This window comes from Scyliorhinus torazame, chromosome 6, assembly GCF_047496885.1.
Source record: "Scyliorhinus torazame isolate Kashiwa2021f chromosome 6, sScyTor2.1, whole genome shotgun sequence".
Taxonomy (NCBI): domain Eukaryota; kingdom Metazoa; phylum Chordata; class Chondrichthyes; order Carcharhiniformes; family Scyliorhinidae; genus Scyliorhinus; species Scyliorhinus torazame.
In genome coordinates this window covers 125,213,275-125,238,656 of record NC_092712.1, presented here as the reverse complement: position 1 = coordinate 125,238,656, position 25,382 = coordinate 125,213,275, and the positions used below count along the sequence as shown (strand labels likewise).

The 25,382-nt window shown below is 45.3% G+C and overlaps 1 protein-coding gene across 1 annotated transcript in view; it reads right to left on the bottom strand.

The window, feature by feature from the left end:
• Window positions 1–3,798: 3,798 nt before the first annotated feature.
• dazl (deleted in azoospermia-like) overlaps window positions 3,799–25,382 on the bottom strand; it is a 331,824-nt gene continuing 310,240 nt past the window's right edge. The window contains exon 11 of the mRNA XM_072510237.1: window positions 3,799–6,350. Within this exon, the coding sequence (XP_072366338.1) occupies window positions 6,321–6,350 (30 nt within the window). The 3' untranslated portion in view covers window positions 3,799–6,320. The remainder of the gene's footprint in view (window positions 6,351–25,382) is intronic.

Here is a 25,382-nt window from a genome sequence, read left to right as displayed (position 1 = left end):
GGTGGAAAAGTGGAGCTGAGGTTTATCACATCAGATAAGTAATGATTTAATTGACTGGCAGAGCAGACTGGATGCGCTGAATTGCCCACTTCTGCTCCAATGGTCTCACTTAATATGGTAAATGTCACCTTTTAAGGAATCCAAAATTTAAAAATAAATGTTAAGCTAATTAGCCAGCAGTGACTTATCTCCTGTTACTTTTCCTGAAATAGGTAATGTATTGGTCATTTTCCCATCCTCCAATATAAACTAGAGCTCTGGACATATTTACCATGGATGCTGCAATGTCAACTCTTTTGATCCGTGGATATATCAAGCCCTGGTACTTTATTTTCCTCAACTACACAATTTTCATTTTTTGAAAACATATCTTGTTTTCAGCCATTTCAGGGTCCACCTCACTCTCCTTTGATAAAAGTCTGATGAAAATTACCGATTAAATTGATCAAAAAGGGTAAAGACATTACAATCCCTTTTTTCTCATACACCACTTCAGTGACGTGAGCAAAAATCAATGGCTCTGAAAACCCATGTCCTACAATTCTGGCACTACGTCACTTCGCATTCTGTAAGCCGATTGAAGTCAGAAGATCTTTTAATTTAAAAGCCATCGACAGGCACCTCCTTGTACAGCAGACTGCAAATTGCAACATGGGTCTGCATTTGACTCCCCGCGAAACCATGCTGTTTGTTGCTCTTTTGGACAAAAATAAATGGAACGTCCCACTTCTAAAGGCATCTGTATCAATGTTCCAGTCTGGAGCCCAAAGTGGACCCCTACATTGAAGATCCTACTTCCACCCACAACAATGGCAATATTTGGGGTGGTTTGAGGCTTCGATTCTATTATGGTACTCAACTTTTAGATATTATCAGAAAGTGAACAAAACTCCCACATATGGGGCGGGATTCTCCAATCCAGCGGCAGAGTATCCACGCCATCGTAAACGCCGTCGCGTTTTATGACAGCGTGAACTGGCCACTCACAGGACTAACTCTGGCCCCTATAGGGGGCTAGCACGGCACGGGAGCGGTTCACGCCACTCCAGCTGCCGATCCCGGCACACTGTGCGCCGCGGGATCCGCGCATGCGCAGTTGCACCGGTGCCAACGAGGACATGCGCAGTGGCCTCCTCCAACGCGCTGGCCACAACGCGTAGGAAAGGAGGCCCCCAGCCAGGGGCCAGGCCACATCGGAGGCCCGCCCCCCCAAAAGGCCACCATCCGACCCTTCCACGTGAGGTCCCGCCGGCCCAGAACAGGTTAGAACAGCGCCGGCGGGACTCTGCTCTTTTCTTACGGCCACTCGGCCCATCTGGGCCGGAGAATCGGTGGGATGGCGGAGAATCCCGTCCAAGGCCTTGATGACCAAGGAACAAACAAAACTGTAAGTTACATAATGAAATAGGGGGCCTTGGCAAGTATCATTTGAACAATCACTACACGATGATAGCCTCGATCAACATTGCCCTACAAGAGATAATTTAAAAAAAATAAACGTTGCCTGCAAAAAAACAAAAATGATCAGAAAGCAGATGTTGAAGGTTAAGTTACAAGACTGTTTTTTATGCCATCACTTTGGTTATAGCATGGCTTTCATTTTCACTACCAAGGTAGTGAGCTTAAGCTTCTAAATTTCCCTAGTCAGTAGACCCACCTTGATACCTGCGGTTCAGTCATAGGCAATCTTTGCTCTTGTGTGGAGTGGGGGGGGGGGGGGGGGGGGGCTGGTGGAGGCATGATAAAGTGTGACTTGCCACCTCCAGGAGGCAGGCACCCTTGGTCCTTTCTCCCCTCCTCCATGCTCCCACCATAGCCACTCCCTTTGTATGTACTATCTACCTCAGGAGTCAGGTAGGAGATGAAAATTAATTAAGCTTAAAATAACCTAATAGGGTTTCATTCATACATATTTGACACAGAAAAAGAAACTTAATCACATACACAAGGATTTTAAATCTCAAGTTGAAGTAAACGCAGCCACCTTGCTGAGAAAGTTGGTTTTGGGCCTTTTGTAGCTCGGCCAGGCATTATTCATTGCCTCAGCAGGAATAATATCTCAACGGAAATATTGAAGTCTATTGAAACTGCAGGAACAATGGTAACAGTTTTGTTCTAAGCTATGCTCGATGGCCTTTGAATCAATGCACTCCATGTATTTTATTTCTTCTGACAAGTACAGCTTGTGTTCTCTTCCCCATTTTTGATGGACTGGGGATTTAAATAACTTCAAATCTTTTAAGTGCAGAAGGAGCCATTTGGGCAATCAAATCCACACTGGCTCTGCGCATTCTACCTAGTCCCACTGCCCTGCCTTATTCCTATAACTGTGCCAATTTCTTTTCAGATAGCATCAAATAGTTTTCAATACCTTGATCGAACCTGCGTCCAACACTCTGAAAAATCTTTTCCTCACATCACTTCTACTCCTTTTACCCATTATTTTGAAACTGTGCCCTCTAGTTCTTGATGCATTCTTGAGATGCAACAGTTTCCCATTATCTACCCAATCTTCCCCTCAGGATCTTTAATACCTCAAGTCTCCTCTCAGCCTTCTTTTCTCCAAAGAAAACAGACCCAACCTCTCCAATCTAGCCTCATATCTAGTCGATTATTCTTTGAATTGTTCATGTGAATCGCCCCTCTACTCTCTAATGCCTTGATATCCTTCCTCAACTATGGCACCCAGAACTTGATGCGGTACTCCAGTGAGGCCGAAAGTTCAACAGTACCTCCTTACACTTGGGCTTACTGCACTAATTAATTGCCCAATTAATAAAACCTAGGATACTGAAGCTTTATGAACTGTTCTCAACATGACCTGCCATCTTCAATGATTTATGTACATATACACAGAAGTTCCTTTGTTCTTGCTCCTCCTTTAGAATTGCTCCCTGTATTTGCTACTGTCTCTTCATATTCTTCCTGTCAAAAAGAATCATATAGAATGATGAATCATGACACTTAGACCTTATCCACCCTTCAAGACCATTCCTCCATACAGGAGACGCAGTGTGTTAAGGCTATGGAAACAGTAAGTGGGATCTGTTTAAACTCAGAGCTATTTTCAAATGGCCTGGATTTGTGTTTTGTACCTGCATGATTTGTGCTCCCTACTTCACTTTTCCTCTAACAGAGAAAGCAGCATTATCTGGAAATGGGGGCAGAACTTCCACATCAAGATCTTGCTCACTGTTCCTTTTTAAAAAAGATCTAGATGGTATGCCTAACTCAGTGAAAAACCAGATTTGCATTTTCTTTATAACCAAGTTCTATTTTAGTTCTTTGTACAAGGATATATTGGGTTTGTCATTGAAGGACCTAGATCACTTTCCAGGGATTGTGTGATATCCAGAAGAATGTTCACACACTTGTGAAATTGTGTAATGATAGTGGGTACCAGAGGTGAGCACCACCAAGCATATTACTGAAAATGTTTCCGTGTTGGGAAATTTTGAAATCAGAAGTATCACAATTTTCCATACAAGGTATAGTGCTAGTGATATCCCCATGGAATTACAAACATTTATTTTGTTACAGCAAAGCAACTGAAAATGAATAGAAACAGCAAGAACACCAACTAAACCAAATGCTCCTTGCGTATGTGCAGTTTATGAAAGCAGTCATACCATGTCTCAACTAACTTTGACTTATCAAAAATAAAACCTCACTTCCCTCAGATCAAATGGAGGGTGGCATGATATTAAAACAGATATTAAAGTGCAGTAATGAAATTGGTTCTCTTTGAAAACAAGAGGGAAACATCCCTGGATTTGTAAGAAGAAAGCATCTCTCCAGTTTTGCGTAAAAGCACTTCTAAAATATTTGCTCAAAGTTTAATGCAGTACTTTATTCAGAAATAAATTTTCGTAGTTGAATAACAGAATTGTCTTCAAGCCAATATATTTAAGGTAGGATAGTCAACTCACACTGCCACTCCAATTAGTTACAATGGGTCATAGAAATCTAAATAAGACAGAAATGCACACTGAACATAACAGTATCTGACAGTGCTAAACATGCTTCATACAAGAATGCAACAAAAGGCACACATTTTTACAAGTTTTTCATACTTTGTGAATGTTGAGTCATTTATATTTTAAACATGCAGAGCATTCGCAATCAATATGACATTCATTCGACATTTTAACTCGGGACAAGAAACAAATAAAACTCCATACATATATCTTAAACCTACAAAATTTGCTGTCCTCATGACAACTTGCTTTTATCAATATGGAAGTTGGCTTGTTTTAGTTTTACGAAATGTTTCACTAAGTTCCATTACTAACAAAGTTTATGACTTTTTTTAAATCTTATATAAGTTTATATTTTTCATTGATTTTTTACTAGATAACATGAAGGAAGTACTGACCCTGCTAAGCTCTGGAAAATGTGATCCCTAATTCAAGTTAAAATTGGAATTGTCATTTAATATGTCCTATACACAAAAATGATTTTGGTTTTGGTGTCACAGTACTAATCACAAGCCCAAGTTGGTGCCAGATTACCAAACAAGGTCCAGCATGGTTAAAACACACAAGCTCGAATTAACCTATATTTTATGGAGCAGAAAACTCCCAATATTCAGTTCACCGCAGATTCACCATTTTATCTCAAATTAGTCTTCAAGCTGAGTATTTTCCTAAGAATGTTTGCTTTAAAGAAAATAAATTTTAAGCATTGAAACCAATTAAACGTTACTTCAATTAGATGGGCAAGTCAGAGCAGAGTTTTAATTAAAATGAGGAATTTTCAAGATATCGGATTAAAAATCTGTGCAAGATAGCTTTTCACTGAAAGAAAGAAAATCTTTAACTCTCCTAAGATTCCAGTAATTCAGGCAGCACAAAGCATTCAAACACGATTTACAGACAAAAGGCAGCCCAGAAGCGACAAAATAATTAATGGTTAGAGTAGAAAACAAATAAATGAATTCAACTGAAAAAATGGTGCGAGTAGCTTAATTTTGGACATATACTCTATAAAATACAAGTTGCTTGTAGCCTCTAGTTTCATTTGTGAGCAAAGCAGTTATTGGTTTACATGGCTAAATTAAAAAAAGATGTAATTTCAACATATTAAAAATAGACCCATTACATTACTGTGGGTCACAGTTCAATTGCTTTTTGTGAAACTATAAGACACTGTAAAAGAGAATATGTTAAAAATGTTGGATAGAACTGAATTTTAAGTGAGGGCTTAAGTGATTGTTCAAGTATTTAGCCCTATAATAATGGCAAAAGTCAGCACATCCGTATAAAATGGTGTGGATATAAAATACAGGATCAGAATCACATGATATGTAGTGAAATCTCAATATTTGGTCAAGAGAACCTCCCCAGGTACTCTGATATGTGTTTTCCTTGTTAACAAATAATTGAAATTCTACTACAATGTGATATCTTATACCACGATGATAAAATCTATATTTCCTACAGTTATGGTAAAGCTTCATTTAAACTTTTCTGTAGCTGCTTAAAGACATGAATTTTTAAATAAGTCTATTGCAAGTATTGTTCATTAGCAAGTTGACACCACCATATTTCTCCTTAGGAATCAAACAAAAAGCTTTGTAAAGAGAATATTGCAAATCTGAAATAAAACAGAAAATGTGAAGCAAATGGCTGTTTCCTCCACAAATGCTTATTGACATGCTGCATATGTCTAGTATTTTGTGTTACAAACGTTTGTTTGAACTAGCATTGACACAAATGTACACTAGGATTTTACATTTTCTTATAATTTAGCTTTGGGGCTGAAAAATAATTATATTCTCCTGAAATCTGGAGGCATCACAATCAAGGCAATTGTATCACTACTTTTAACTGTCATTAGTGTTCTCAATTAATTCAGACTTTATGTAATAAAAAAAGGCAAAAAGTAATAAAGAAATAATTTAATCTTGTGGTTCATATGACATTCATAAACCAATTAAGCTTGGCTATTATAGCTAATGTCATCAGAACCTACAAGATAAATTACAATATTAGGACACACTAATCCTAAGTTTGTACATTAGAACTGAAAAACGCCAGAGAAATATAAAGTGGGTCTACTATCAATCAAGTAGATATAAGAGTGATTCAACTGGAATGTGACCAGGAACACACTTATTAGTGCTTCCAGTAGGAAAATGGATTTTAGTTTTACATGATCAAAAGTGCTACATGACAACACCAACAATAATACTGTAGCCCAGCCTTGAGGATCAACACAATATTGATATTAGCAAAGATCAGATTTGAAGATTAGTTAGTTTTATCCACCCTGTAAACAGGACCAGTTACTTCACTTCAGATGCTGCCGGACTACTTCTTCTAAACTGTAAATCTGTGCACTCTTTTCTCCTGAAAGAAAAATAGGAAAAAAAATTATTGAGTTTAAAGTATGCTTTAACATCACCTTTATGTAACAATTTAAATATAACTAACATTTGGTCAAAACCTCAAGACACTAATAGTATTAAAAAAAACTTAATTACCTCAGACTCATTGCACCTGCAATAATTACCATAAAGACTGGTTCAGTATCTTCATGAGTCAAACTGAATGATTTCTTTATACCAAAAATTAGGTAAATTGGCCATTCTAAGTTCTCCCTCAGTGTACCTGAACAGGTGCCAGAGTGTGGCGACTAGGGGCTTTTCACAGTATCTTCATTGCAGTGTTAATGTAAGCCTACTAGTGAACTAATAAAGATAATTATTCTTATTATAAATTGCAGTGATGCAACCAGAACATGTTTACATAACATTTTGAATGTAATAAAGCATTCCAAAGCACTTCACAGGAGCATTATAAAATCTGACATTGAATCGCGTAAGGAGTCATTAGGTCAGCTAGCTCAGAGGTAGATTTTAAAGAGCATATTAGAGGAAGGTGGTAATAGAGAGAAGCAGAGGAGGTATAGGGAAGGAATTCCCGAACCAAGGGCCTTGGCAACTGAAGCCATCAATGGTGGAACAATTAAACTCAGGAATGTTGAGGAAGCCAAAAGATCTCAGTGGTACTAGGGCTGGAGAAGATGGGGGGGGGGGGGGGGGGGGGGGGGGTCGCAAGACCATGTACTGCTTTGAAAACAAAGATCAGAAAGACATTGTTTGTATAACCTCATGTTTACGGAGGGTAAATTTGGGAGACTAATCACATGTGCATCGGAATAATAAAGTCTATGGGTAATAAAGTCATGAATGAGGGTTTCAGAAGCATATGAAGTGGAGAAATTATCTTGATTTTATTGTGGAGTTAATAATCATGAGATTAATTCATGTTAAATGCATCAAAAGCTCATATGGTGGTTGAAGTTTGTGTGTATATTTTGAAAGAAATGATGGACTCTATTCCAAGATAAACATATACAATTGTGGGCAGGGTATGAATTTCCTGTCCACAAACCAAACTTCCAATGGGACTTTTAGGACAACGTTTTCCATTCTTAATTTGTCAATATTGCATAGTCATCTATTAAAATGCAATAACAATGGTTGACCAGTGTCTGAACTATTGGTTCGCCAACACATGCTCCTAACCCAATGTGAACCTTTTAGCGACCTTGCAGCTCAGCCTCCATCTGAATTCTGCTTTTCCCTATGTTCCTGCTGAGATGCTTTCTTTGCTTGCAGAATACTGTGAGCAATTTTGGGCCCCACACCTCAGGAAGGACATACTGGCACTAGAGCGGGTCCAGCGGAGATTCACACGGATGATTCCAGGAATGGTAGGCCTAACATACGATGAACGTCTGAGGATCCTGGGATTATATTCATTGGAGTTTAGGAGGTTGAGGGGAGATCTAATAGAAACTTACAAGATAATGAATGGCTTAGATAGGGTGGATGTAGGGAAGTTGTTTCCATTAGCAGGGGAGACTAGGACCCGGGGGCACAGCCTTAGAATAAAAGGGAGTCACTTTAGAACAGAGATGAGGAGAAATTTCTTCAGCCAGAGAGTGGTGGGTCTGTGGAATTCATTGCCACAGAGGGCGGTGGAGGCCGGGACGTTGAGTGTCTTTAAGACAGAAGTTGATAAGTTCTCGATTTCTCGAGGAAGTAAGGGCTACGGAGAGAGAGCGGGTAAATGGAGTTGAAATCAGCTATGATTGAATGGTGGAGTGGACTCGATGGGCCGAATGGCCTTACTTCCGCTCCTATGTCTTATGGTCTTTTGGCTGTGCACAGTCTTCATTTAAGTACAAAAAGCCATGTATTCCCCCCCCCCCCCCCCCCCCCCCCCCCAAGGCAACTTAAAAGGATGCAGCAGTAATTAGTCTGCATGGTAATTTCTGGGTTGCTGCAGCAACTTGTCTTTGGATTTAGTCTTGGCCTGTTCCCAGGTATATAATTGGCCTACTCCAGTTACCTGCCGTCTGGTCTTTAGTCCCCAATACCCTGGGCACTGATACGCAGGTGCATGGTATCTGCCAACTTTCCTCAAAGATCAACATATGCTCCTAACCCAATGTGAACCTTTTAGCAACCTTGCAGCTCAGCCTCCATCTGAATTCTGCTTTTCCCTATGTTCCTGCTGAGATGCTTTCTTTGCTTGCAGGCCCTGATTCTGTGTGAACCTCTCAGCGCCCTTGTAACCCACTTTTCCCTAAGCTGCTGCCTACCGAAAATTAGGATTTCATTAAACAAGCTCCATTTATATGTTGCCTTCAACATGGGAAAACATGCTCAGGCGTTTTAAAGGTATAAAAATGATCAAAATGAATACTAAGGAAGAGAAATTAGGAAGGATAACCAAATATTTGATCAAGGAGGTGGGTTTTAAGGAGGACCATAGGGTGAGAATCCCAGAGCACAGGAAATAATTGACTGAAGAAACAGCCACAACAGCAAGCAAAAGGTTTGGATGGCGGCAGTGAGAGATGGTGTGCCACAGGGATCAGTGCTGAGACCTCTACTGTTAACAATTTATACAAATAGCTTTGGAGAAAGGATTGATGGAATGGTTGACAAGTTTGCTGCTGGCAGATAGGTAGGAAGTAAACTGTAAAGAGGACTACAAAAAGATATAGACAGTTACGTGAGTGGGCAAAGATCTGCCAAATAGAGTATGTGGGAAAATGTGAAATATCCATTTCGGCAGGAAGAATAAAAAAATTATTGAAATGGAGAGACTGCAGAACGGAGATGCAGAAGGATCTGGGTGTCCTCATGCATGAATTATAAGGCTAGTATGCAGGTCCAAGTATTTAGGAAAGCTAATAGAATGTTATTTGTGAGGGGAATGGATTACAACAGTAGGGAGGTTATGCTTCATTTATACAGGGAATTGGTGAGATGACATTTGGAGTACTATGTATAGTATTGGTTGCTAGACTAACACCTGGAATGGACTGCTTGCCTTACGAGGAGAGGTTGGACAGACTAGGCTTGTATGCTGGAGTTTAGGAGAGCAAAAGGCAACTAGACTGAAGCACAAGATCCTGAGCCATCTTGGCAAGGGATGATAGGTTATTAAAGGCAGGAAGTTATTAGGGGTAGGCAGAGGTTACCATTAGATGAGCTATGTTCTTATTAAAATGGTGAAGCAGGCTTGAACGGCCTACTCCTTGTGTGTACGGGAAAGAAGAATAAACAAACAATAGACTGTAATTAGTGACAGAATTTTGTGGGTACCAAGTTTGAGGCGGGGGGATAAAAGGAGGCAATGGACTATGTTAGAGGTGGAAATAGGGAGTCTTTCTGATGGGAGGGTATATGGAATTAGAAACTCACACGTGCTCAATAAGAGCCCCATTGTAAACAAACAGTCTGGCTGAGCCAGAGATAACAATTTGAGAAGGTGGGGTAAGAGGACAGAATTGCTAGCCAGGATATGAAAATTATAGTGAAATTATTGCTTCAGCCTTCTCTATCTTGAACTGAAGCTCGTGCATTATTGGATTTTAGTTAAGCAGTATGACTCAGGAGAGCAGAGGGATTCGATGACAGCAAGGTAGAATTGAGTGTTGTCAGTGGATATTTCAATGGAAAATTATGAGCAGCAAATACGAGTAAAAGGATGGATTCAGGAGTAATGCTGTGAGGTTGAGAAGAAAAGCCATTGCTGGAAATGCTGTCGCTATGATTAGATATACAAAAAGTAGAACAAAGGGCAATTCCAATAAGTTGGATAATGGAGAATAGACCTTGATAGAGGATGGTGCGGTCAAGTAAGCCAAAAATGGCAGAGATTGAGGCCAGAGTCACAGAGATGCCATTTGTTACATTAGTAGGGCTAATTCAGTGCTGTGATGGGGATCAAATCTGACTGAAGAAATTCAAATATGGGTTGCACTAAATAAAAAGCATAGACTTGGGAGATGACGACAAGTACTATAACTTGAGTGGAAAATTTAGAAAGAAGGGGAGTACCCAAGGATTGAGAATAATTGAATATGTAATTTAGTGTGGGGCGTGGATGAAAGACTGCTTCCCACCCATTAACCAAAGAGTAGGGACACAAGATGTGACAAGGATCAATGCTGAGGCATCAAGCTATTTACAACCTGTATCAATGACTTGGGTGAAAAGACAGACGGTAATGTATCCAGGTTTGCTGACAATACAAAGCTAGGTGGGGGTACAAGCTGCAAGATGGTCACAAGTGAGTGGACAACATGGGCAGGTGAAGTATAATGTAAAGAATGGAGGGGTTATTCACTTTGGTAGCATGAAATGATAAACGTTTTTGAAAAATGCCAAACTTCTAAATATGGATGCTCAGTTCAATTTAGCTGTATTCATAGAAGGAACACAACAGTAGCATGCGGGCACAGCAGGCAATCTAGACAACAAATGGCTTGATGACATTTATTGCAAGACGACTGGAGTACAAGAATAAAGAAGTCTTGCTACAATTCATCACAGCAGATATTCCGGAGCACAATATCCTAGGTTCTACCATCACCAGCTGCTTCAATGACCTTCCCCCCCCCCCCCATCAAATGGCCAGATGTTCACTGATGATTACAGCATTTAATACCATTCACAGTTCTTCAATGAGGTTATTCATGACTGCAAGCAGAAAGCCCTGGGCAACATTCAGGCTTGAGCCAATTGGCAAGGAACATTTTCATGCCACAAAAGCATCACACAACGACCATCTCCAACAAGAATCTAACCTCTTGTCATAAGGCATTCCCATAACCAAATCCCTAATGTAAATGACCAGAAACTGGACTAGTTAGAAATACAGAGCCAATCTTCAGATACCACCAATGGTGCACCCTGACACGGGCTTTACAGTGGTAAGGGGTGCATTCAACAAGAAACTCCATTAACAAAGGCTGAACCAAGAGATCCTGACGTCTGCCTATGGCAGGCCACTTCCTGCTGTCGTGAAACATGCAGCGAGTTGCACGGTAAATCCCTCAGTCTACAAAAGCCGGTCACAGGTTGTGTATTCTGCAGCCAGGAACGCACCCCAAAGCCTTTTCACCATTTATGAGGCACACGTCAGGAATGTGATGGAATACTCTCCATTTGCCCGAACGATTGCAGTCCAAACAACACTTGAGAAGCTTGATAGCATCCAGGGCAGAGCAACCTGCTTGATTGACACCTTTATCCACTGCATTAAACATTTACTCTCTTCACCACTGTGATAAGAACTGCCAAGTTCCCTCGATAGCGCTGTTCACCCTCTGCCACTGAAACACAAACCGGAATCGTGAGAGGACAGTCATCTTCACCGTCTGCACCCTCCTAGCTACCTTCGGAAATCGTCCTTCAATTTGGTCTACTAGTTGGGCCAGATTTAGTTTGTGCAGCCTTCCTATTCCCACACCACTTGAATGCCTAAATACCTAAAGCTACCCCCTACCACTCTAAACGGCAGTTCTCCCAGTCGCCTCTCCTGTCACCTCGCCTGGACCGCAAACATCTCACTTTTCCCCATATTTAGTTTATACCCTGAAAATCCACCAAATTCCCCCAGTATCCTCATGATTTCTTCCATCCCCTCTGCTGGTTCCGATACACACAGGAGCAGGTCGTCTGCGTAAAAACGAGACTCTGTGTTCCACTCTCTCCCCCCTCCCCCCCCGGGACCAGCCCCTTCAAGCTCTCAGTGCAATTGCCAACGGCTCTATGGCTAACGCGAACAACAGTGGGGAGAGGGGGCATCCCCGTCTCGTCCCCCGATGCAGCCTAAGATAGTCCGATGTTGTCCTATTCGTCCGTATGCTTGCCACAGGAGCCTGATACAGCAAACTGACCCAGTCAATAAAGCCCCGCCCAAATCTGAACCATCCCAGTACCTCCCACAGATATTCCCATTCTACTCGATCAAAGGCCTTCTCGGCGTCCATTGCGACCACTACCTCCACCTCCCTACCTTCCGGGGGGGCATCATGATCATGTTTAACAACCTTCTTACATTGGCTACCAACTGCCTTCCCTTAATAAACCCCGTCTGGTCCTCCACAATAACGTCCGGAACACAATCCTCAATCCTAGAGGACAAAGTTTTGGCCAGCAGTATGGCGTCCACGTTCAATAGGGATATCAGCCTGTTGGACCCACACAGCTCTAGGTCCTTGTCCCGCTTCAGGATCAGCAAAATCATTGCCTGTGACATCGTCGGGGGAAGAATTGCTCTCTCCCTTGCCTCGCTGAATGTCCTCATCAACAGCGGCCCCAATATCCCAGAGAACTTTCTATAGAACTCTACTGGGTACCCGTTTGGCTCTGGGGCTTTACCCGACTGCATGACCTTCAGCCCTCCGCTGATCTCTTCGATCCCGATCGGGGCCCCCAGCCCTTCTACCCGCTCCCCATCCACCCTTGGGAAATTCAGCCCCCCTAGGAAGTCCCTCCAGCCCAGGTGGGGGTTCCGACCCATACAGTCTACTATAAAACTCCTTAAACACCTTATTCACCCCTGCTGAGTCTCCCACCAGCTTCCCGTCTCCATCTTTTACTTTCCCTATCTCCCTGGCTGCCTCCCTCTTTCTAAGCTGCTGTGCAAGCATTCTGCTGGCCTTCTCTCCATGCTCATAAATCGCCCCCTCACTTTTCTCAGCTGCTCTACCGCCCTCCGTGTGGTTAACAAACCGAACTCCACCTGTAGCCTCCACCGCTCCCTTAAAGGCCCTGCCTCTGGGGTCTCCGCATACCTCCTGTTGACCTGTAGTATCTCCTTTACCAGTCAGTCACCAGCTGTACTTTTAAAGTGACACTCCATTATAACATGAAATTCTAATCACTATTCCTTCATTTTCATCAGATCAAAATGCAGGAACTCACTCCCTAACAGCATTTTGGTTATGCTTATGACAAGTATCTGGTGGAAAATACAGTTAAGAACCAAGAGGAATACAGAAGGTTTAAAGAAGAGGTTAAAAAAACCATTAGAGAAACGAAGAGGGATTATGAGAAAGACTGGCAGCTAACATGAAGAGGAACTCCCAAAATTCTCTGTAGACATATAAACAGTAGGGACCTAAAAGGCATTTACAAATGGACGCAGGGGGCATGGCTGACACGTATTAAATGAATACTTTGTATCCGTCTTTCCCAAGGAAGTAAATGCTGCCCAGGACATGGTGACAGTCAAAGAAATTCTGTCCCTAGAAGGGTCAAAATTGCTGAAGTGTTGAATAGACCAAGGTGTGTGGGGGACCCGACTCATGGGTGGGTCGAGGAGTGATGGATCGCACAGATCCCGATCACAGGTGAAGCACCCAACAGCAGCTACCGGCTTTTACATTAAGAATGGCGGCCGCTGCTGCCTTTTAAATGACAATAAATGAGACCGTGTGGAGTCTTCCAACAGAAGCTGCAGCAGAGCACAGGTCACGTGTCCTGCAAGTACATTTGACGTCAAAAGCCCTCCAGGTATGTGCTTTTGGCACCAAATCACAGAGCAGTGTTGCTTGCATTTTCTAGCTGCTGGCAAGCAAGAGAACTGTGAAGATAATCTGTTTTCTTAAAAGTAAGAGACAGCCAGAGACTCAAACAGGTAGTTTGCCTATTGGACAGGCTCTCAACAGAACCTGGAGAGAGCTGCTAATCCAGGGCAGGACAGAGCAGTGCAAGCTCTGTACGCATCTCCAGTGTTTCTGTTAACAGAATTACAGAGAAGAAACACTCGGGAACAAAGCAGTATATAGATGATTTCTTGAGGAATGGTTTTGTCAATTGTGCAAATGCAAATAAGGATGCAAATCCCATGTATATTACATGCAGTGAAGTATTATAAATGAGAAGTTTCAGATTTTGAAAGAGAAGAAGTGGTGGGTGAAAAGTTTCTTTTGAAATAGAGAGCCCCGCCAGTCATCAACTTAGAGCTGACTTGAAATAGAAAGACTACGCTGCTGTAGCTGACCTGAATTACCACATTAAAAACATACCAAAAGCCCATGACGCTGTCAGCATTCACGTGCAGCATCTCCCAGATGTATCCAGTGCTGAGTAAAACAAGTATTTTGTTGCCATTGCCCTTCAGGACAACCTGCATACCAGAGGTTGAATTTTCCGTTTCCATAAGGATGAAAACAACACAAAGGAACTAGTTGACGCCTGCACAGGATAAGTGCATTGCCCTCTTCTCCTTTGAATCTGATTCAAGTGAGATAGTTAGGACCTAAAGGCCCCCATTTCACATTAAAGGTAAGCAAACGTGGCATGTGTCGCAAAGGTCGGCGGTTGGCAGTGGGTCCCGCGAAAAAAAGTTTGATAAACAATGGAATGGACTGTCTGTACAGAAATTTGACAAGGCATCAGGACCAGAAGGAAGAAAGCATGGAAATTGCATGGGGCGCTAGCCATATTCTTTCAGTCTTCTTTAGACTCAGTGGAGGTATCAGAGGACTGGAGAATTGCAAATGTTAGTCCCTTGTTCAAAAAGGTTGTAAGTACAGCCCCAGATCGTCAATAGTGGCAAGCTTCTAGAAACAATTAATCGGGATAGAATTAGTAGTCACATGGAAAAATGTGGGTTATTAGGAAGAGCCAGCATAGATTTAAAAACATTTTATTGATGGCATTTTCAAATATATACATAACGAAGAAAAAAACACAAAAAACCACGGCAACAGTAAACGCCTAAACATGCTGATGCACCCCTCCCAACCTCTTTGATATTATATCTGCAAATCCCGTTCAATACCCCCTCAACCTCGGATATGTCCAAAACATATAGATGTCGTTCGCCGGCCTCCCCGCACACGCCTATCCTCCACCCCTGAAAAGTATGGACTCATCCAGGACACTAACCATGTGGGCCCCATGTACCACTTTAAACTGGATGAGACTTAGTCTTGCACACGATGAGGATGCAGGACACATTAACCCTCCTCAAACCTCACTACATACTCACAGCTCCCAGCTCTTCCTCCCACTTGCGCCTAACCTCCTCCACCGGGGCACTCACTTTCTTCAACAGCTCCCCACATATATCCAAAACTTTGCCCTCCCCCATTTCCTCCTCGGACAGAAGTTTGTCCTACAGCACAGGGGGTGGCAGCATCGGAAACAAAAGCACTTCCTTCCTCAGAGTCCCTAACCTGCAGATACCTGAACCCATTTCCCTCCAACTCCTCCAATCTGCAAACTTCCCTCCACCAAATAAAGCCCTAAAGTATTCTATCCCCATCTGCTGCCACCCCCAGAACCTCACATGCAACCCCACCTGGGGCAAACCTCGGACTGTTGCAAATCAGCGGCCACAGAAACATGTCTACCATTCTAAATGCTGCCAGCACTGATTTCACATCCTTAATGCGGTCACCACCATCGGGTTCGTGGAGTATCTGGCCGGCAAGAACGGAAGGGGCGCCAGCAATAGTGCCCTCAAACTGGTCCCTTTACACCAGGCCACCTTGATCCGCCCCCACAATGACCGCTCCTCCATCGCCCATTTCCTAATCATTGCAATATTTGCTGCTCAATAATAGTCGATTCCTCTCCCAGAACACCCTCCTAGCCTGCGGAGCCTTACGCATCGACACAAACCTCAAAATAATACCATCACCCATCAACCTTCCTAAAAAGAACTTGGACACAGACTTCTGGAACACAAGCAAAAACTTTGGCAACACATCATCTTTACTGTCTGGACCAAACCAGCCAACAACAATAGCAGCACCTCCCAGACTTCATTCCCTCCACCAACTGCGCCAAATTCAACTTGTGCAGCTGGGTCCAACTCCACGCCACTTGTATCCCAAGGTAACGAAAACTCACCACTACTAGCCAAAGCAGCAGCCCCCCAAATCCTCTCTTGTCCACGGGTATTAATTGGGAATATCTCATGTTTTCCCCATGTTGAGGAACCCAAAAAAGGAACCAAATTCCCCCCAAATCCCCATGATCCTGTCAGAGCTCTCAACCGGGTCCAAAATATGCAGTAGGAGATCATCTGCGTGGAAAGAAACTTGGCGCTCTACACCCCACCCAACACCACCACCAGCCAGAGCCCGCGTGCCATTGCCAAGGGCTCAATCGCCAGGGCAAAGAGCAACAGGGAGAGCGGACACCCCTACCTTGTCCCCCAGTGCAACCCAAAGTATTCTGAGCTGACCCTATTAGTCCAAGCATTCGCATTAGACATCTTCTACAACAGCTGAACCTAGTCTACGAATCCCTGCCCAAATCTAAACTGCCCCAGAATCTCGAATAAATACACTCACTCAACCGATCAAAAGCTTTCTCTGCCACAACCACTTCTCGGCCCTCCGAGGACATCATTCGTCGACAGTTGCCGCCACTTCACAAATCCTGTCTGGTCCTCAAATATCACCTCCGGCACACATCGGCAGCACCTTTGACAACAACTTTGCATTCGCATTCAACAGCGAAATCAGGGAGTATGATCCGCACTGCTCCGGAATCCTTGTCTTTCTTTAAAACAAGAGATATTGAAGCCTGAGACAACGTGCAGAGAAGCTCTCCCCTCACCATTGACTCATTATACAACACGGGCCTCAGCTCCAATCCAAACTTCTTGTAGATCTCTGGTTGGAACCCATCTGGGCCTGGGGCCTTGCCCATCTGTATCTACCCCACGCAATCCATTACCTCCCTCCGACTGATCGGGCCCGCAGTCTCTGCATCTTCACCTCAGCCACCCTCAGGACCTCCAGCCCATCCAAAAACCGCCTCAGACTTCATCCCCCACCGGAGGTTCCAAGCTATACAATTTCCTCAAACACCCCATTGTCTTCCTCGGGCTCCATTATCACTGTACCCCCGCCATCCCTCATCCTCCAATTTCTGCCACCACCTGCCTCTTCAACTGATGCGCAACATCTTGCTAACGTCCTCCCCAGATCCCCTGGCCCTTGCAGTTGCCCCATCTTTCCAAACTCCATCTGGAGCTTCTGTCTCTCCTTCAACAGGGCCCCATCAGGCGCCACGGAATACCTCCGGTCAACCTCCAGAATGGCCTTTCTCCAACCTCAACCTCTCAGCCCGCTCCACCCTCTCTTTGTGCACCCGGATAGAGATGAACTCCCCCCCGTTACCACCACCTTCAGTATCTCCCATAACATGGATGCAGAAATCCTCCCAGTCTTATTCTGCCCCGACTGTTCTGGATAGCAGCTCCAGCTTTTCACAAACCTCCTTCTCCACTAATAACCCCACATTCAACCTCCACTGTGGTCGTTGGGGACTCCCTTTTGCCATCCTCAAATTCATCCAATGCAGCAAGTCAAACATCACGATGGCAGAATGCTCTGATCCAACCATCCCCACCAACAGCACCTTGTCCAGGACAATGAAGTCAATCCGGGGGTACACCCAATGGACGTGCATGTACGACGAAAATTCTTTTGCTCTCTGCCTCGAAATCCGCCACGGGTCTGCCCCTCCCCTGCAAACCCCGACTGCTCCTTTGCCATGGCCAACACTTTCAAGGACCTGGAAAACGACCGGTCCAGCCCCCAGCACCCCTCCCCACCTACCTCATAATCAGAGGGTGCATGTCCAGGTCCAGAATCTTTGCCAACCCCCACCTCAAACTCATCATCCCGATTTGGGGCATACATAACCAACATTCTCCAACCTCCAATTCACCATCACAAATCTGCCCCCAGGGTCTGTCACTGTACTCCCCACCTCTCCACCCTTTTTATTAAATATACATTTTATTGAGGTATTTATGGTTTTACAACAACAACAAAATAAACAATGTACATGAATTTATAAACATAGTGCAAAAGCAGTCTTCCTCCATTACAGGTCCCCCACCTTTACTAACCCCCTACTCTAAACTAAGCTAACCCCCAGCCCCTCCTCTCCCCTTCTGCTGATGGTTAGTTTTCCGCAAAGAAGTTGACGAATGGTTGCCTCCTCCGGGCGAACCCTAACATTGAGCCTCTCAAGGCGAATTTGATTTTCTCCAAGCAGAGAAAGATAGCCATGTCAGATAGCCAGGTCTCCGACTTTGGGGGTTTTGAATCCCTCCAAGCTAATAATATCAGTCTCTGGGCTACCAGGGAAGCAAAGGCCAGAACATCTGCCTCTTTCTCCTCCTGGATTTCCGGATCTTCCGACACTCCGAAAATCGCCACCTCTGGACTCGGTGCCACCCTTGTTTTTAACACAGTGGACATGTCATCCGCAAACCCCTGCCAGAATCCCCTCAGCTTTGGGCATGTCCAGGACATGTTTCGCTGACCCTCCCGCACACCTTGCGCACCAATCTTCTACCCCAAAGAACCTGCTCATCCAGGCCACTGTCATGTGAGCTCGGTGAACAACCGTGAATTGTATCAGGTTGAGCCTGGCACATGTGGATGCTTTGACTCGACTCAACGGTCTGCCCAGAGACCATCCTCTATCTCTCCTCCCAACTACTCTTCCCACTTGCACTTCAGCTCCTCAATCTACGTCTCCTCTGACCCCATGAGTTCCATGTAAATGTCAGGGACCCTCCCTTCTCCCACCCACACTCTAGAACCTCCAGTGCGGGCGCTGGCTACTCTCCTTGCTAACCCCAGTGCGGGGCATGATCTGAGATTGTGATCGCCAAATACCCCATGTCCAACACCCCCGTCAGTAGAGCCCGGTTAAAAACAAATCAATCCGGGAGTACACTTTATGCACGTGTGAGTAGAAGGAAAACGTTTTCACTCTCGGCTGCCCAAATCTCTATAGGTCTACCCCCCCCATCTGCTCCATGAACCCCTTTAGCTCCTTTGTCATTGCTGGCACCCTGCCGTCTGAGCTTGACCGGTCTAAACCAGGGTCAATAACGGTATTGAAGTCCCCTGCCATGACCAACTTATGCAAATCTATAACCGGGATCTTTCCCAGCACCGCTTTATAAACTCCACATCGTCCCAATTTGGCGCATACACATTTACTAGTACCACCTGCACCCCCTCCAGTTTCCCACTAATCATAATGTACCGGCCTCTCACATCCGTAACTATTCTTCCCACCTTAAACACCACTCGCTTATTAATCAGGATCGCGATTCCTCTAGTCTTCGAGTCCAGCCTCGAGTGAAAAACCTCTCCGAAGCATCCCTTCCTTAATCTAATCAGCTACTCTAAGGTGCGCCTCCTGTAGCATTACCACGTCCGCCTTCAGTCCCCTCAGATGCGCCAACACGCGTGCCCTCTTAACTGGCCCATTTACATTCCTCTTGCATTCCAGTTCATCAGCCTTGTTGGGGGGCTCAATCGCCGCCCCGCCCCCCCCTCGCCAATCAGCCGTCACCTTTCTTGGGCCAGTCTCCAGCCTGCCACGCCTCCACTGGCCCACCCCCAGGCAGCCTCCGCCGCCGACCTCCTTTCTGTCCCTCAGCAACAGTCCCCCCCCTCCCCCATGTAACAGCACAATGTAAACCAACCCCTTCGACAAGCAGATCATCTGCTCACCCCCCACTGTGCTTCCGTGAGCTCACCCGCCCCCCCCACTGCACTTCCGTGAGCTAGCCCGCACAGCTAGCTTGGTGACCCCCGTCCATGGCACCAGACATTCTCCCACCTATTGTTCCCTCCCGCTCATGCACACATACTCAAACAAAAAACCAGTCCCAACACAATTGCCCTAGAAAAAAAAAAACGATAAACAAAGAAAAGATCAAACAGAAGATCCAGCATCGAACAAACACACCTCCATTCCCCATCATCAGCAAAGTTCAAAGTCCTCAGTCCGCCACCAGTCCTTTCTTTACGTGAAGTCCATTGCTTCCTAGGGCGACTTGAATTAAAAATGTTGCTCCTCATACGTGACCCAGAGACGGGTCAGATACAGCAGTCCAAACTTCACCTTTTTCTTAAAAAGGGTTGACTTCATCTGATTGAACCCCGCTCTTCTCCTGGCCACCTCTGCACTCAGATCCACAGGATACTGTTCTCCCATTTACAACTAGTGTCTGCCTGGCCCACCGTAAAATACGCTCCTTGTCCAAGTACCGGAGGAATCTCACCGCCATTGCCCTCGGGGGGTCCACCACTCGCGGCTTCCTCGCGAGCGCTCTGTGAGCCCTGTCCACCTCCAAGAGTCGGGAGAACATTCCATCTCCCAGCAACTTCTCGAACATGTCCGCTATGTATGCCCCTTCGGACCCCTCCGGGAGATCGACGATTTTCAGGTCCTCCACCTTCGCCAGGAGCCTTTTCTGCTGGTCTCTCAACATCCCCACCTCCAACTCCACCGCAGTTTGACGTTCCTCCTGCTCAGCCAGCGGCTTCTCTACTTTCTGGATCGCCCGCTCTTGGGCATCAAGTCTAAGTTCCGGCCGCGCAATTGATTCTTTAATCGGCTCCAAGCATTCCTGCTTCTGCTTGGCGAAGCCCTCCTGGATAAATTGCATCAGCTGCTCCGTTGACCGCTGGGTCGACAAGCCAGGACTCCGGTCATCCGCCATGCTTTCCTCCGCTGTAGCTTCAGCCCAAGCCTTCTCTGTTCGTCTGTTTCATCCTTTGCGAGCACTTCTAGTCTGCGTCTCCACGCACTAATGTGGGAATCCAATCAACAATTGCCTCTCCCATCGATCTTCGAAATCAAGCCCGGTAAAAAATAGGGGGAAAAGGTCCAAAGGTCCAACCCGAGCGGGAACATTCTGGTAAATCTCTTCTGCACCCTCTAAAGCCGCCACATCCTTTTGGTAGTGTGGCAACCAGAATTGAACACTATACTCCAAGTGTGGCCTAACTAAGGTTCTATACAGCTGCAACATGACTTGCCAATTCTTATACTCAATGCCCAGGCCTTGAGGCAAGCATGCCGTATGCCTTCTTGACTACGTTCTCCACCTGTGTTGCCCCTTTCAGTGACCCGTGGACCTGTACTCCTAGATCTCGTTGACTTTCAATACTCTGGAGGATTCTACCATTCACCGTATATTCCCTACCTGCATTAAGACATTCCAAAATGCATTACCTCACATTTGTCCGGATTAAACTCCATCTGCCATCTCTCCGCCCAAGTCTCCAAACAATCTAAATCCTGCTGTATCCTCTGACAGTCCTCATCGCTATCCGCAATTCCACCAACCTTTGTGTCGTCTGCAAACTTACTAATCAGACCAGTTACATTTTCCTCCAAATCGTTTATATATACACAAACAGCAAAGGTCCCAGCACTGATCCCTGCGGAACACCACTGGTCACAGCCCTCCAATTAGAAAAGCATCCTTCCATTGCTACTCTCTGCCTTCTATGACCTAGCCAGTTCTGTATCCACCTTGCCAGCTCACCCCTGATCCCGTGTGACTTCACCTTTTGTACTAGTCTACCATGAGGGATCTTGTCAAAGGCCTTACTGAAGTCCATATAGACAACATCCACTGCCCTACCTGCATCAATCATCTTTGTGACCTCCTCGAAAAACTCTATCAAGTTAGTGAGACTCGACCTCCCCTTCACAAAACCATGCTGCCTCTCACTAATACGTCCATTTGCTTCCAAATGGGAGTAGATCCTGTCTCGAAGAATTCTCTCCAGTAATTTCCCTACCACTGAAGTAAGGCTCACCGGCCTGTAGTTCCCTGGATTATCCTTGCTACCCTTCTTAAACAGAGGAACAACATTGGCTATTCTCCAGTTATCCGGGACATCACCTGAAGACAGTGAGGATCCAAAGATTTCTGTCAAGGCCTCAGCAATTTCCTCTCCAGCCTCCTTCAGTATTCTGGGGTAGATCCCATCAGGCCCTGGGGACTTATCTACCTTAATATTTTTTAAGTCGCCCAACACCTCATCTTTTTGGATCTCAATGTGACCTACGCTATCTACACACCCTTCTCCAGACTCAACATCTACCAATTCCTTCTCTTTGGTGAATACTGATGCAAAGTATTCATTCAGTACCTCGCCCATTTCCTCTGGCTCCACACATAGATTCCCTTGCCTATCATTCAGTGGGCCAACACTTTCCCTGGCTACCCTCTTGCTTTTAATGTACGTGTAATAAGCCTTGGGATTTTCCTTAACCCTATTTGCCAATTACTTTTCGTGACCCCTTCTAGCCCTCCTGGCTCCTTGCTTTAAGTTCCTTCCTACTTTCCTTCTATTCCACACAGGCTTCGTCTGTTCCCAGCATTCTAGCCCTGACAAATGCCTCCTTTTTCTTTTTGACGAGGCCTACAATATCTCTCGTTATCCAAGGTTCCCGAAAATTGCCGTATTTATCCTTCTTCCTCACAGGAACATGCCGGTCCTGAATTCCTTTCAACTGACACTTGAAAGCCTCCCACATGTCAGATGTTGATTTGCCCTCAAACATCCGCCCCAATCTAGGTTCTTCAGTTCCCGCCTAATATTGTTATAATTAGCCTTCCCCAATTTAGCACATTCATCCGAGGACCACTCTTATCCTTGTCCACCAGCACTTTAAAACTTACTGAATAGTGGTCACTGTTCCCGAAATGCTCCCCGACTGAAACTTCTACCACCTGGCCGGGCTCATTCCCCAATACCAGGTCCAGTACCGCCCCTTCCCTAGTTGGACTGTCTACATATTGTTTTAAGAAGCCTTCCTAGATGCTCCTTACAAACTCTGCCCCGTCTAAGCCCCTGGCACTAAGTGAGTCCCAGTCAATATTGGGGAAGTTGAAGTCTCCCATCACCACAACCCTGTTGTTTTTACTCTTTTCCAAAATCTGTCTACCTATCTGCTCCTCTATCTCTCGCTGGCTGTTGGGAGGCCTGTAGTAAACCCCCAACATTGTGACTGCACCCTTCTTATTCCTGATCTCTACCCATATAGCCTCACTGGCCTCTGAGGTGTCCTCCCGTAGTACAGCTGTGATATCCTCCCCAACCAGTAGCGCAACTGCGCCACCCCTTTTACATCCCCCTCTATCCCGCCTGAAACATCCAAGTCCTGGAACGTTTAGCTGCCAATCATGCCCTTCCCTCAACCAGGGCTCTGTAATGGCAACAACATCATAGTTCCAAGTACTAATCCAAGCTCTAAGTTCATCTGCCTTACCGGTAATACTTTTTGCATTCAAACATATCCACTTCAGGCCACCATACCCGCTGTGTTCAGCAACTTCTCCCTGTCTGCTCTGCCTCAGGGGCACACTGTCCCTATTCCCTAGTTCTCCCTCAATGCTCTCACCTTCTGACCTATTGCTCCCGTGCCCACCCCCCTGCCATACTGGTTTAAACCCTCCCGTGTGACACTAGCAAACCTCGCGGCCAGGATATTTATGCCTCTCCAGTTTAGATGCAACCCGTCCTTCTTATATAGGTCACACCTGCCCCGGAAGAGCTCCCAGTGGTCCAGATAACAGAAACCCTCCCTCCTACACCAGCTGTTTAGCCAAGTGTTTAGCTGCTCTATCTTCCTATTTCTAGCCTCACTGGTACGTGACACAGGGAGTAATCCTGAGATTACAACCCTAGAGGTCCTGTCTTTTAACTTTCTGCCTAGCTCCCTGAACTCCTGCTGCAGGACCTCATGCCCCTGCCTGCCTATGTCGTTAGTACCAATATGTACAACGACCTCTGCCTGTTTGCCCTCCCCCTTCAGGATGCCCTCTACCCGTTCGGAAACACCTTGGACCCTGGCACCAGGGAGGCAACATACCATCCTGGAGTCTCTTTCACGTCCACAGAAGCGCCTATCTGTGCCCCTGACTATAGAGTCCCCTATTACTATTGCTCTTCTGCGCTTTGACCCTCACTTCTGAACATCAGAGCCAGCCGTGGTGCCACTGCTCTGGCTGCTGCTGTTTTCCCCTGATAGGCTAGCCCCCTTGACAGTATCCAAAGGGGTATACCTGTTCGAGAGGGGGACAACCACAGGGGATTCCTGCTCTGACTGCCTGCCCTTACTGGTGGTCACCCATTTCTCTACCTGCACCTTGGGTGTGACCACATTTATATAACTGCGATCTATGACGCTTTCCACCACCCGCATGCTCCTAAGTGCATCCAATTGCTGCTCCAACCGAACCATGCGGTCTGTGAGGAGCTCCAGTTGGGTGCACTTTCTGCAGATGAAGCCATCCGGGACGCTGGAAGCCTCCCGGACCTGCCACATCTCACAGTCAGAGCACCTGCACCCCTCTAACTGACATTGCGTCAATTAATTAGTAAATTAAAATTATAAGTTAAAAAAAAATGCTTTTTAAAGTTACTGTTAACTATCTGTTTCCTAGCACTAGATTTCTACTATAAATGTGAAAGCTAAATATAGTACTCTCCGATCTCTGGCTTAGATACCCCTCTAAATTATAATTAAGTAATTATGTTTAATTAGTTACCAATGCTTAATTTTTTAAATTTAGTGTAGATTCCCAACCAGCCACTCAGGTCACAGCTTTTCTGTGATGTCACTTCAGTTTCTCTCCCCTCCCCTCCCCCCCACACACACAATTTGAAAAGGTAATAAAAGTAAAAATGAGTAAAAATCACTGACTTACCTTCTTACCTACTGAGGGTCTTAGATGTTCTCAGGTTCTCTCCCTGACAGAGACTGCTCCTCCTCCTCCTCCGAACGGCTCCCGAAACTAGGCCGCGATCTTTTTAAATCTCCACTCCGACTCGCAGCTCCCGCGCTTTTTAAATCTCCGCTCCGACTCGCAGCTCCCGCGCTTTTTAAATCTCTGCTCCGACTCGCAGCTCCCGCTCTTTTTAAATCTTGCTCAGACTCGCAGCTCCCGCTCTTTTTAAATCACTGCTCCGACTCGCAGCTCCCGTGCTTTTTAAATCTCCGCTGTTTCCATCCCAGGTATAGTCTCTAGTCTCTTTCGCCCAGAATCTTTTGTCCAGAAGATGCAACTGCACCATCATCGACCTCAGCTGGTTCCCCACCTTCGGCCTCCTCAATGCCATGCGCTCGAACCACCTGGAGAGGATGGCCAAAGACCTCCTCCTCCCCCACCAGGTTCTCAAGCATCTTCCGTCACATACTTGTAGCCGGCATGCCTTCAGGCAACCCCACAATGCCACTTCCTGGAGCGATTCTTCAGGTACTCCAC